Genomic DNA, 14,040 nt, shown 5'->3' with positions numbered 1-14,040 from the left:
ACAGATCTGAACATTACTGTCTCATTCACAATCATTTGCAGAACAGGAATCTCTTTAAGACTCAGATGAGATTTAAAAGTATTCTCTCATGGACAATATCCATAATATTTTCCAAACAATTTCTGGGAACTCACTGTTCTTTAGAGACCTCTCATTCATTACTAAGGTTGGATATTACAGTAATCTACTAATAAATGAGCAGAACTGGCCCCTGAGCATACAAGCCAAACTCAGAAAAAAGTGGTTTGCAAATTTTCTGTTTTTTCCAATGAATCCAGTGATAGTTACAAGATAATTACAACTTATATTTACTGAGTGTATGTTCTGAGGCAAACACTTAGCTAAATCCTCTACATTTTAATCCTATGAGGTAGGTAATATTATCATACTCTTTTCTAGCCGAAGGCTCACAAACTGAGGCTTACAGAGGTTAAATGACTTGCCCAAAGATACAGCCTAATACACAATAGAGTCAAGATTCTAACTCATCTTCTGGACTTCAACTCCTAACCTGATACAACAGCCTGCCAATTGCAGTATCAAAATAAAAAAGCCCCTATTCTCCTGGAAATGTATTGTAGGCACTGCGTTGTTATTTCTCTGGAGTAAAAGTTGCAGCTGGATCAAAGGCATTTCAACCTGGGCTATAAAACAGAGGAGACTAGGGTGATTAGGGGTTCCCCTAAAATGCTGGGGTCATGAGAGGAAGATCCTAAACAGGGGAAGCTAGGAGAGGTAACAACTTAGTCTGGCACACATAATTACAGATTGTTAGAGACTCAAATTCAATCATTGTTTTTAAGTCTCACATAACCAGACTATTATCAGTATACAGTTCTTCAACAAAACCCTTGGGCCAAGTGTGTTACAGAATTCTGAATTTTTGATTTACAAGTTGACAGTCATATAATGCCTCCAGCATACTGTGGAGCAGCACTCCTTAAACAATGCATTAATATTTCTACTGCAAAACATATGCATATTCGCAGTTAAGTGTGATAAATGACGTATAAATAGTCTCATGACACTGTGGGTCAAGTTCTGTCACTAGGTAAGTTCAGAACGGGTCATGATTTGCTGCCATGTGCATTATGAAAAAACTTATGGTTTTTAAGAGCTCTAAGGATTTTAAAATTATAGACAAGAAATATGGACCTTTACTATTTACCACCAACGGGATAGATCACAGTTTGGCAAACTGTGCTCCACAGGCCAAATCAGGTCTGCTGTTTTTGTAAATAAGGTTTTCCTGGAACACAGTTTAATTTATTTTGGACTTTCCTGGTGACTCAGTGGTAAAGAATCTGCCTGGTGCAGAGGATGCAGGTTTGATCCCTGGGTTGGGAAGATCCCCTGGAGTAGGAAAGGGCAGCCCATGCCAGTATTCCTGCCTGGAAAATTCCATGGAGAGAGGAGCCTAATGGGGTCGCAAACAATCGGACACAACTTAACAACTACATAACAGCAAGAAGTCTCATTTGTTTAGATACTGTCTATGACTCTTTCACACTGCTCTGACAGTGTTGCGTAGTTTCAGTAGAAGCCATCTCAAAAAGCCTAAGATACTTACTATCTGTCCCTTTATAGCCAAAGTTTTCCGACCCCAATAGATAAATAGGAAGTCCACTGGAAAATAAGGTTTAAGAGGCCCTGTTGCACCCGGGGCTTCCCAGGTAGCTCAAGGGGTAAGGAATCTGCCTGCCATTGCAGGAGATGAAGGCAGTAGACTTGGGTTCAATCCTTCAGTCGGGAAGATCCCCTGGAGGAGGAAATGGCAACTTGCCCCAGTATTCTTGCCTGAAGAATCCCATGGACAGAGGAGCCTAGAGGGATACAATCCATGGGGTCGCAAAGAGTCAGACACACGCATGCACGCACACACACACACACACACACACACACATGTTGATGCCTGGGAATAACCATAACTGAGCAGAGGACATGGAGAATCCACATCAGACTGAGTACAAAGCAAAAATATAAACATTATATTGTAGGGGTTTGTAAGTATGAGTATATGAAACAGACAACATGGCCTGAGAACAATAGATGATAAAGGCTGAGAATTCACAAGGTACTAGTACCTTCCAGCATTTCTACATTGCATAAGGTACTTTAGAAGCTATCAATTTTCATAACTATTTTAAACATCATTCCTTAAAGTGTCTTTATACAATGAGTTTAACCATTGATAAAGGATAAAATATGAAAGGATCAGGTCCTATCCAAATTACCTCCACATGCTCTAAACCTGAAGCTAAGATTAAAGATTTACCAAATTTCTCACTTAGTTAACAAAGGAAATTTATCATTTTATTTCAGAGGAGATGAAAACCTTGCTGTCTTTTTAAGAAGCCTAAAGAAGTACTTCTTTAAACTTCTTGAAGTTATTCCAAAACTGTCTTTCATCATGCTGAGGTCAAGTCACCTTCTCACATGGGATTATTTTCTATTTCAGGTGTTAGCTTGAAAGTTTTTAAAAAAAAAAAAAAAAAAAAGGTCTCTGAAGAGAAAGTGAAACAGACAGGCTTTTTGTTATTCTAAGTGTACTGTCATGGAAAATTCCAGTGTCACTAATATGACAATAGGTACATTTTGGAGGATAGAAATCTACTGCTTTTTCATAGCTGAATGTTTATATTTTAGCTGAATAATTATTATATTCTTGTTTCTAAGGTATGAAATAATGAACTTCAAAGAAATGGGAAAAGATTATTTTGATTATATCAATGTTGGAAGCTGGGACAATGGAGAATTAAAAATGGATGATGATGAAGTATGGGCCAAGAAAAGCCACATCATCAGATCTGTGTGCAGCGAACCATGTGAAAAAGGCCAGATAAAGGTAAAATAGAGCCTGTGTTTCTTTCATTTTTGTTGTAAGTTCAAAAGTATTCATTATCACTGAATGTTTTTAACAAGTTGAGACTTTTGTTTTGCCTTTTCCACAGTAAGCTTCTAATGTCAAAAACATTTAATTCTTTTCTTATTAAGTCCTTTCAATACTTAGTAAAACCAGTTCAGTCAGTTGGACTGACTGAACCAGCTCATGAGTCATGCTTACACCCTGTCTACTCATGTAAGCCTTTAGAAGACATGCTTCCTGGGAATAAAGAGTTCACAGCTGGAATTGACATCAATTTCTAATTAACAACAAATATTTATCAAACCCCTCTAATGTAATAGTTTACATCCGTGGGGCAAAAATAAGTAAGACACATTTACTCTCACAAGATTAATAGTCTCGATGAGGAAAAACAGTGTGGGCACAGAGAAGTAATGTTATATAAAATTTGATGACTTCATTAAAAGAAAGAAAATAATAGGGAGCTTAAATAAGTTCTTACAGAAGAAAGGAACAAATGTCTTCTCAGTAAAATGTCAGACATTGAACCATGAAAAGTGGATATGATATCAGAGAGGGATGCAGAGAAGTCGTCAATCGTATAGAGAGAAGAACAACAGGAAAAGTACAGGAGTGGTCAGATTGTTCTGGAATAACAGTGAATTAAGCTAGGGTACAGTGCTCTAAATGGTTACTGTGAAAGAGAAAGCTGCAATGATAGATTAAAGCCACTTGTGGAGAGTTCTAGATACCATACTAAACAGGTTGAACTTCCTTTTAACCAGGAGTCTGAAAAAATTTTGTCCAAGATGCTGACATATGAAGGCCAAAGTGTTAGTCAGTCATGTCCAACTCTTTGCAAAACTGTGGACTGTGACCCACCAGGCCCCTCTGTCCATGGGATTCTCCAGGCAAGAATACTGGAGATCTAGGGGATCTTCCTGACCCAGGGATCAAACCCAAGTCTGCTGAATTGCAGGCAGATTCTTTACCGTCTGAGTAGTGAAGATTCATGAGAAGAGTTATGAGAAATGAATAAAGAAAGAAGAGACAAGTTAAAAGAACACTGCAACCGTGGTGACAAGGGCCCTGAATTATGGAAGAAACAGTGAGAATGGAAAGTGGGTGGGGAGGTATTTGAAAGAAACATTGTTGAGGTAGCCTTGATCAGCCCTGGCTATCAACCATAAGCCAAAAATATTTACTATCTGGTCTTTTGTAGAAAAAGGTTGCCAACTTCTAATATTCAGTGACCACCTGCATCTTGGCCAACCAGTCATCTTGCAATTAAATTCTTCATGTGAAACTCTTTTTAGACTCACTTAAAATATCAATTGTCCATAATTTCCAGTCCTTCCCATATAAAGATTAGCTTGTAAATATTACCACATGGAAGTGGTCTGTTTTGACCCTTCACAGCAATATAGTTTGAACCTGTAACTTCAAAATGTTGAATCTTGTTTCAAGAGATTTCTTTATATATGCTTTTCTACCCCTTTCTCCTGGGAATAACTTACCCAGTGGAAGAACTTAACTCCCTGTTACCATATTTTCAATACTAGTTAATTTCTTGTAATGTTTATGTAGTCTTTTTTAATCCCAAATTCTATTTTCCTAACCAGATCTCATTTTCACTCCATTAAATATATAACTGACTACACTTTCTTGATATGGCTTAACATGGTCATTGAACAGCTTCCCTAATGATCTCAACACCTCACAGCATTGATCAGATTTGTTAATTTAGGGTCCATGAAAGGACACTTAGTCTGGCAAAGGGTCAAATATTTTATATATTGTTAATCATAAGGAAAGCACACTACTTCCAAGGTGTTCAAAATGACTGGAAATTGGTCTGAAAGAGAATTGTCACCACCTCTTGTATTCAAAATGAGTATGAAACAGAACATATATAACAAGTGAAAAAAGGTAAAACAAATCAGTTCTTAATGATCAGAAGAAGACATTACATTGTCACTATTAATTCAAAAAAGATGGCAATAACTGGAATTAATCTTGGAAAAGGTCATGAGCTTATTCTGGTAAAAAACTGAAATTTATAAAGCCATGCAAGTTGAATCACAGAAAGTCAGCATATTTCTAAGAGGAAAAATGCAAGTGCTTTTGTTTGCCAGGCTGCTAAGAATCCTTCAGCATTTGAAATGTGCCTCCTTGCATGACAAAATCTAGTAACTGTCCTAATGATAGTTTTTTACTAAGTGTGGTTGAAAATACCCTGAAAATGAAATCCGTATCTCTATGTGGGTATTTATATGTATATTACTAATAAAATAGTTAATATTTAAAAGTATTCGACAGTTTACAAGGGCCTCCCTGGTGTCTTAGATGGTAAAGAATCTGCCTGCAGTGCAGGAGACCTGGCTTTCATTCCTGGGTTGGGAAGATTCCCTGGAGAAGGGAATGGCTCCCCATTCCAGTGTTCTTGCCTGGAGAATCCCATGGAACGGAAGAGCCTGGCGGGCTACAGTCCATGGTGTCACAAGAGTCAGATGCAGCTGAGTGACTAACACACACACAGTTTACAAATCATCGTGATACTCGATCCGCTCAGCTGTGCTTGACTCTTTGCAACCCCATGGACTATAGACCATCAGGCTTCTCTGTCCTCAGAATTTTCCAGGCAAGAATGCCATTCCCTTCTCTATGGATTTAATCTTCAGGGGACTCTAAACACAGGTTTAGAGTGAAAAGCATTAATCTTGGTTGGAAGAAAGAGAATCAGCTGGGAGATTGCTCCAGGCTACACAATTATTTAGTGGCTCTAAGTAAGACGGCTTCCCTGGTGGCTCAGTGGTAAAGAATGTGCCTGCCAATGCAAGAGACCTGGGTTCAAACTCTGGGTTGGAAAGATCCCCTGCAGGAGGCAATGGCAACCCTGTATTCTTGTCTAGAGAATCACAGGGAGAGAGGAGCCTGGTGAGCTACCGTTCCGTGGGGTCACAAAAAGTCGGACACAAATGAGCGACTGAACAACACCATAAGTAAGACTGGAACTTTGGTACCTTGATTCTCTTTCCTCCACCTATTTCAAAATATCATGAACCCTATCTTTATATAAACCAATAAGGCTCAATATTTATGAGCATGACCTCAAAGTCCAACAGACATTATTTGATCTCTAATTTACCCACATGTTGTGCGAACTCTCTAAGCTTTAGTTTTCTCCTCCCCCCCCAAAAATGAATAAAATAAAACTAGCTACCTTATGCAGAGCTATTCCAAAGTTTCAATGAGATGCCACCATATGGTATGCACTAAATTACCTGTAAACAGTCAATATTCTTATGAAGGAAGCTTTGGATAAATGAAGCAGGTCTGATTAGCAATTTTGCCTCATTTATCTGGTTATTTTAGGGAAAGGATGTTTCAGGTACTTTTGTCATCATTTCCTACTTGTATTGCTGAGTGCCAAAAGTCAGCACAAGGGACAGTACAAAATAGAAGAAAGGCGTGCCAGTTCACAACCGTGTTTGGCTACAGAAATCCAGACATTATTATCAAAGGTTGTTAACAGAATCAGCATCTCAGACAAGGAATCTGAAGTGTAATCACTTCTGTGTCTAGTTATTAATCACAGATTTAATTATTTATAGGAATGTTTAATGAATGCTGCCTCTATTCCACAGAGGCTATTCATGTACTAGTTGGTGGGAGGAAAAAAAAAAAAGAGACACATTTCTAAAGAATAACATCTGGGACTCTTTCAGCTGTTAAATTATTTCAATTATTTTCCATTGCCTTAAAAAAAAATCAAACAGATGAAGAGGAATATAATAGTCTCAGTGACCTTATCCCTCTTCATCCCAAGCAAATCAAAACTACTAGAATAGGAAGGAATGGGATGAATTGTTGAGCCAGATTTTTAGTAGAAACAGTCTAAGAAGTGATCTCCAGAAAAAGCATCTTCTGCCTCTGAATTCAAAACAAATTCTTAATTGCTTTATCAATATAGATAGATTTTTTTAAACTTTAATAGACATACCATGAAGGGCTTTTTTTCCCCTAACAATTATTCAACTAGTGGCAGGAAGCTAAGGGAAGTCCAGAAAGAAAAAAATCATAATTTGAAGCAAAGAAAGACACAAACTCTGGGGGAAATTCAGTTACATATACACATATCGAAATGTATACACATTTACTTGTGAGCACAAATACAGTCACTTCATTAATACAGGTAGCTAAAGCTAATTATCCAGAGATTTACACTTAATTTCATTGTTGACCCTGTCTCCAGCCAGTTTTATGATGTTGGATTGGTTGCTTAAACTCAGCCTGTTTCTTTATAAAATGAGAATATCCATATTCATACTGCCTAACCGAAAACATTTGAAATAATTTATGTGAAAGCCCCTTTCTGCTTTGTAAAGCAGTGCATTTGAATAAAAAATTGCTGTATTTTTATCTATGTGAGAAAAAAAATAATCAGAAATGTCAATATTGCCGTAGGTGATCCGAAAGGGAGAAGTGAGCTGCTGTTGGACCTGCACGCCCTGCAAGGAGAATGAGTACGTCTTTGATGAGTACACCTGCAAGGCGTGCCAGCTGGGGTCCTGGCCCACCGACGACCTCACAGGTACATGCATCGCAGTGTCAGCACAGGCACCTCCCTCAAAACTCGCAGAGGACACAGACGTGGGAGGGGGGCACGTCTCCCAGCAGTCCTCATCTTGGCGGAACTGTTTATGCAACCAAGAATTCCCTTGGGAACAGAAGCCTTCCCAACACCAGGGCTAATCATGAAAGTCCTGTATCTCAGAGAGAAATCAGCCTACATTCCTGCCTTCACCGCTAAACTGGATCAGAATCCTTAGGTTGTCTACTGGGCATTTTCAGCCCATCTTCAGGATATTCCCAGAATTTGCTAGGAAGGACCCCAGTTAACTGTGATTTGAGGCATAGAGAGAGAAACATTGGCCAGGAAGAGACTAAAAGATATCATGACAGGTCCAAGGACCAAAGGATAGCACAGAATTAGGTAGAATTTGGTCTAAAACCCTATGTTTCTCTTAGTGCTTATCCTTAACCTAGACCAGAAACCTCTAACTAATGAGTTTTCAAATAATATCAACACAGGGTAAGACTCATCTCTCCCTGGTCTGGGGGGTACTTTGGGAGGGTTGTTTTTTGTTGTTGTTTTCGTGATGTTTTGGTTTAGGAGTTTTTTCCTCCAAAAATGTTAGGAAATTATTGTCATTGTCTTCTCAAAATGATATTTTATAGCTGTTTCTAATCTTTACAATATGAAAACAGAATGATACCTTCCATCTTTCCTTCCAATTTATTCAATAAACCTTTAGTAAATGCATATTATGCACCTATTTGCCTACCACTGAAATATATAAAAATAAAGACATGCCACTCTATTGTCAAGAAGTTAATAAGAGAGGCAAAAAGTAAAAGTGTGATTACAATAAAGCAAAGGATGCAGATTTGTGAACACAAAATATAAGAAGGGGACCTGTGAAACTAAGTTTTCCAGGAAAATAAGAGAAAAGGACATTCCAGGAAGAGGGCCCACCTGGTAGGTCAGGTCATCTAGTCATTTTACAATTAAGGTGGATTTAACACAAACTCCTAGAGGCTAGATTATAACATCATTTGTGTTCGACTGGATTTCTCACAGGACAAGAGATTATCCATGGTAGCTGTACTAGCTTACTGCAAAAGCCTGGTTCTAAAAATCCTGTGATTCTGGGCCCTCTGAGACCAGCTCACATTAAGACTTAGTTTTCCGTGAGTGGTATTTATGCAGAAAACTTCCCTTTTCTTAAAAAAAAAAATTAAAAATTCTGATTTAATAAAACACCCAAGTAGCATGTGACAGCATGTGAGTCCGATTTTCACCACAGATGATAAGCTTTCTGATACTCATAAATCCTGGTGTGCCCAGAGCCACATCAGGGCAGGACACAGAGTGTTTATTAAACTTGGCTAAACAGATGAAATAATGCACACACACACATACAGTAAAAATGTAAGAAAGAAAAAAAAAAACATGATTGGTTCTCTTGTGAGGGAAATAAAAATCAGTACTGGTGATCTGTTCCTTTATACTATTTCTTTACTTTTTTTCTATTCATAATTCCTAATTTCAATATGGATTATCATTAAATTGAACAACTATTTCACAGATTCAACTATCTACATGGCTAAGCCCCTTGAACATGAATATACCAGTGTAAACTTTTGTCCTATGTTTTGTAAAACTATCACAATGAAACATGGTCTTCTTTTTCATTGATTCAGTAGAAAAGTATTTTAGTATTACTATTTGCACTAGAATAATGTGCTGGATACAACTAGGGTTAAAAATAAGACATGGTTGTTACGTAACTTACCATCTTGTTGGGAGAGAGATAGGACTCTCTCCCTCTCCCTCCCTCCCCTGTGCCACACACACAGGCACAGACAAATTGTGTTAAGGAGCATGAAGCAAAAGAATAAGTTTTTTAGAAAATGAATATAGCAGGGGAGACATAATTTAAATTTGTGATCATAAAAGATCTCTCTAAAGAAGTGAAAATTAGCAGAAAACTAAGTGATAAATACAGACATAGCTATCAAAAAATAATGAGAAGGGCATTTCTGGCTAAGAAAAAGGTCTATTTATGGATAAGCCAATGAGAAAACGATGTGATAAGAGGTCATAAAGATAGCAGAGCCTAGTTCAGATACAGCCTCATGGAACAGGTTCAGGATTTGCGTGGTTAATTCTAAGTGCAATGAGAAACCTTTGCAGGGAGTATAGTAGAAGAAGAAAACATGATTGGATGCATACTTCTAAAATATTATTCTGTTTGCTGTGGGGGAGGATAATTTGGAGACAAATGGAAAGGGGAACCAGGGAGATAGATGGGGTGGTTAACGCTGGTTGCCACTGCAGACACCAAAAGTTCTTGATGTCTTGGGCTGAATAGTGCATTGGAAGATTTCAGATATACTTTGGAGTAGAATCAACAGGACATACAGATGATTGGTTGCAATGGATATTAAGTAAGGCTGCCCAATCTTCTGCCTTGAGGACTGAAGAAATAAATGCTTTTTTTGATAAAGATCAGAAGTTTGGTTTTAGACAAGATCAGCTGGAGATGTCTGTGAGATTTTCAAGTATGAATTAATTTAACAAATTAAGGCCTGAGTGTGTGCCAGAAAATGTAATAGAAAAACTGGAAATGTAAAATTAGTCTAAGTTTCCAAGAAACTTAATAATCTAGTGGGAGAAAAACATGTAAACAATAACCACCTCTCCTGGGAAAGGGAAAGAGTCTTATCTCTTTCCCAACAAGATGGTAAATTATATAAGAAGTATGTCTGTTTTTTAACTCCAGTTTTCCCAGCACATTATTATAGTCCAAATAGTAATAATAAAATTCTTTTCTGTTGAATGAAAAAGTAGACCATGTTCATTGTGATAGTTTTACGAAACATAGGACAAAAAAATTACATCTGTATATTCATGACCACGTGCTACAGGGGAGGAATGAGCAGAGTATTATGGAAAAATGGAGAAGGGCACACCTACCCCTGGAGAAATTTTAAAGGTTTAATCTTGAGGCATAGTCTTTAAGTTCACTTTTAAACCAGTGAAGACGAAGACCTCCCTGGTAGTCCAGGGGTTAAGACTTCAGGCTTCAAATGCAGGGGGCACGGGTTCAATTCCTGCTCAATTCCCCCTTAATTCAGGGAACTAAGATCCTACCTGCTGCATGGTGTGGCCACAAAAGAAAAAGAAAAAATAAATTAAAAAATTTTTAAGTGAAGAAGATCATATTGGAAAGAGTATGCAGCACTGAGGCTCGGAATGGCACCATCATTCTCCTCATTTCTCCAAACGAAAAGAAGTGAGTCACATAAACACTTCCCTCTTCCTGGCCGCCCATATCCAGTCACTCAGCAAGTTCTCCTACTGGCACTGCTAGATATTTTTATTCCTCCTCTCCTCTCATTTGTAAAACGTTTCCCTTGGCTAAGTTAGCATCTCACATTTGACTATTGCAGTAACCTCCCAGTTTATTTCTCTACTCCCAAATTTATGCTACATGCCTCTAAGTCTGTTTTTTCACCTTGCTACTAGATAATGAATCCAGAATACAGATCTGTCCATTGTATTTAATTGCTCAACACTTACCAGTGTTTTCATAGCTCTATGGGATATACCCAAGTGTTTCAACCTGGCATACCGAGTTCCCTCACCCTCCTACGACCTCTCTAATTTCATTCACCACCACTTCACGATTCTCAGTTTACATTCTAGTATCAAGGGCTGCCTGTAACTCTCATCTACACGCAACACTATTTTATTCCTCCCTGTCCGTACATGTGTTACCTTCCCTGCCTTATTTACTAGAATAATTCCTGCTCACCTCTGCCTAGATGTCACCTTCTCTCTGATACTTTCTTTGCTGAACTTAGACACTGATAAGTCCCCTATTCTGTATTTCTAAAGCAAATTCTGCTTCCCTCTTTACATCATTTTCGAACTGGATTTTAAGGTCCTGTATCCTTATCCCCCACCACCACCACCACCGCTGAATCATTTAGTTTCTCAAGGACATAACTGTATCACACTCATCTTTGCATCCCTAGCATCTAACACCATGCCTGACACAGAGGAGGCCCTCAATAAGTGTGTGTCAATCTGCAATAAATGATGGGGAGTGTTAAAAAAAAGAAGATGAAAGTATTAGGGCCATCCTCTGAAGACAGCTTTAACTAAGGAGTGTGGACCTTATCCTATAGACTGTGTGGGGCCAGGGAAGTTTCTCAAGCAGAAGCATGAAATGACCTTCCTCTTGCTACATGCATATGTGTGAGTGTGTGTGTATATGCAGGGATGGGGGGAGAAAGTGGGAGGGGAGAAGAGAGAATAACTGCTAAACCTGGAAAGGTCTCCACACGGACAGTACATGAAGTTTAACTTTTAATTAAGATCTACAGCACTTTTCCAAAGAGCTTATAGCTGTTTGCAGCTATCTCACTGACTCTGATTCAAAGTCACTTGGCACCTGGCACTGCCAACTAAGCCAGAAGACTGCTCTGATGGCTTCAGCTATTCCAGAGCTTGTTACAGAGATGCTTGGGTCTTTCTCTACCCACTTGGCTTACCGTTGCCCCACTTTGGCCTGTAACATGACCGCTCAGATAACTCTGGATCAGTGCCCTCATTGTGATAATGGCAACTAACACACACATAATGTTTCCTGTGTGCCAGGAACTGGCTGAAGCCTCATACAAATGTTAATCTAATTCCGGTACAACTCTGTAAGATTGTTAGCACAGTTAGAGATCTTAGAATTAAATAACTGTCTATAAAAACAACTAGGAGAGGCAGACATTAATATCTATATTATATTTAGCCATTTCCTTGTATGTATTCACAGAAAGATGTTTGAAATGAATGTTACCTATTGTTAAGAAAAAATGTTTATGAGAGGTACGATTGTGGGTTACTTGTTTTGCACATACACATACAGATGCATATAATAATGTATTATGAGAATGTATTTTCATCAATAACTCCATTAAAATAAATGTGTATGTGTGTGCATGCACCCTCAGTCGTGTCTGACTCTTTGCAACCCCATGGACTGTAGCCCACCAGGCCTTTCTGTCCATGGAATTTTCCAGGTAAGAATACTGGAGTGGGTTGCCATTCACTACTCTAGGGGATACTCCTGATGCAGGGATCGAACCCGCATCTCTTGGTCCAGGCAGATTCTTTACCAGTAGCGCCACTGAAGAAGCCCCAGTATCAGGCTAGCAGTATTTTTAATAGCCATCATAAACTGAAAGTAACCAGGAACGAAGAATTAGAAAGAAAGGAAACCTGGCAGAAAAACAAGAAAGAAAAGAAAGAAAGAAAGATTTTTAAATGGAGGATGAGGGCAGAACATAGACAATATTTCTAATTCAAGTCACTTTCATTAAGGACAGCAAGTAGCTTGTCTAACAATCTTCAGATATCCATGTTGGCAGTGAATAGGATAAACAAGATTGCTGCCTTCATAGTGATTATCTTCCTAAATACTGACAAGTAAAAAGATGCTGAGTGTCAACAGAAGACTAGAATGGTGTAGGAGCCTGTATCATTGGAAGCTACTGGGATGAGGTTTAAAGTTGCCTCCTCAATGAACTGCATATCCATGTAAGAATTAAAGATGGAAGTTGGCCAAATTCAAATGAAAGAGAAGAGTGTCTGGGGCCTGGAATACAAAAACTGAGGAGGAACTGAGAACATAGGGGAATGAGACAGGTAAGCCAAGCAAAGGCCATCTCTTGCAGGGCTTCATAAGGCATGTAACTATTTTAAAGTTTATTCTATAGGAAATTAAGAGTCATCATATATATTCATTCAGTCATGTAGTCATTCATTCAACAATTACATAACTAGCACTTCCTTATCCCAGGCAATGTTCTAAGTACTGAAAATGTCAACATTTCTCTGGCCAAAACATAAAATTCTCTGACCTTATGTCTACATTAGAGCAGAGAGAATAGTTTTAAACAGAGCAAGTATTATTTCCAGGAATATCCAAAAACTGAATAAGAAAAGGAAGTGCAATCATGATAGTTGTTACTGTTGTTGTTTAGTCACTAAGTCTTGTCTGACTCTTTTTCAGCCCTATGGATTGTAGCCCACCAGGCTCCTCTGTCTGTGGGATTTACCACATACGAATACTGGAGTGGGTTGTCATTTCCTTCTCCAGAGGTTCTTCTGACCCAGGGATTGAACCCAAGTCTCCTGCATTGGCAGGCAGATTCTTTACCACTAAGCCACCAGAGAAACCTGCAATCATGATGGGACTACTTTATAAATATCATTCATATAGTCAATGTAAAGCATTAGTATTGTTTAAAAACATGAGTAGAAAGGATATTGATTTTGGAATAGTGGTTTCATCTGGAAACAGATGGGAGGGAGTCTGGTAGGATTTACAAGAGAGGTTTTAATTATATCTGTAAGCTGTATGTATATGTAATTTGAAACAAATGACAAAATATCAATATCTGTTGAATCCAGATGTTTATGCTTCTTCTACACTTCCCTGCGTGTTTAAAATTTGTTTAAAATACTTTATACTATTTGAGCTATTTAAATGATCAAATATTAAAAGATAAAATTTTAAAATAAAGACTCCATTTGGGGACTTTGAAAGGAGGAGGAGAGAAAACCA

General features: G+C 38.2%; 1 protein-coding gene and 1 pseudogene across 2 annotated transcripts in view; one reads left to right on the top strand and one right to left on the bottom strand.

Moving 5' to 3' along the window:
* GRM5 (glutamate metabotropic receptor 5) overlaps window positions 1–14,040 on the top strand; it is a 583,230-nt gene that overhangs the window by 476,934 nt on the left and 92,256 nt on the right. For both annotated transcript variants that reach the window (XM_061120398.1, XM_061120390.1), the window contains exons 5-6: window positions 2,677–2,845; window positions 7,313–7,439. In XM_061120398.1, the coding sequence (XP_060976381.1) occupies window positions 2,677–2,845; window positions 7,313–7,439 (296 nt within the window). The remainder of the gene's footprint in view (window positions 1–2,676; window positions 2,846–7,312; window positions 7,440–14,040) is intronic.
* The window catches only part of LOC133040554 (polyglutamylase complex subunit TTLL1-like), a 201,340-nt pseudogene that overhangs the window by 95,329 nt on the left and 91,971 nt on the right, over window positions 1–14,040 (bottom strand).

The sequence above is a fragment of the Dama dama genome, chromosome 2 (genome assembly GCF_033118175.1).
Source record: "Dama dama isolate Ldn47 chromosome 2, ASM3311817v1, whole genome shotgun sequence".
Lineage (NCBI taxonomy): Eukaryota > Metazoa > Chordata > Mammalia > Artiodactyla > Cervidae > Dama > Dama dama.
This window is presented reverse-complemented; position numbering and strand designations above follow the sequence as displayed.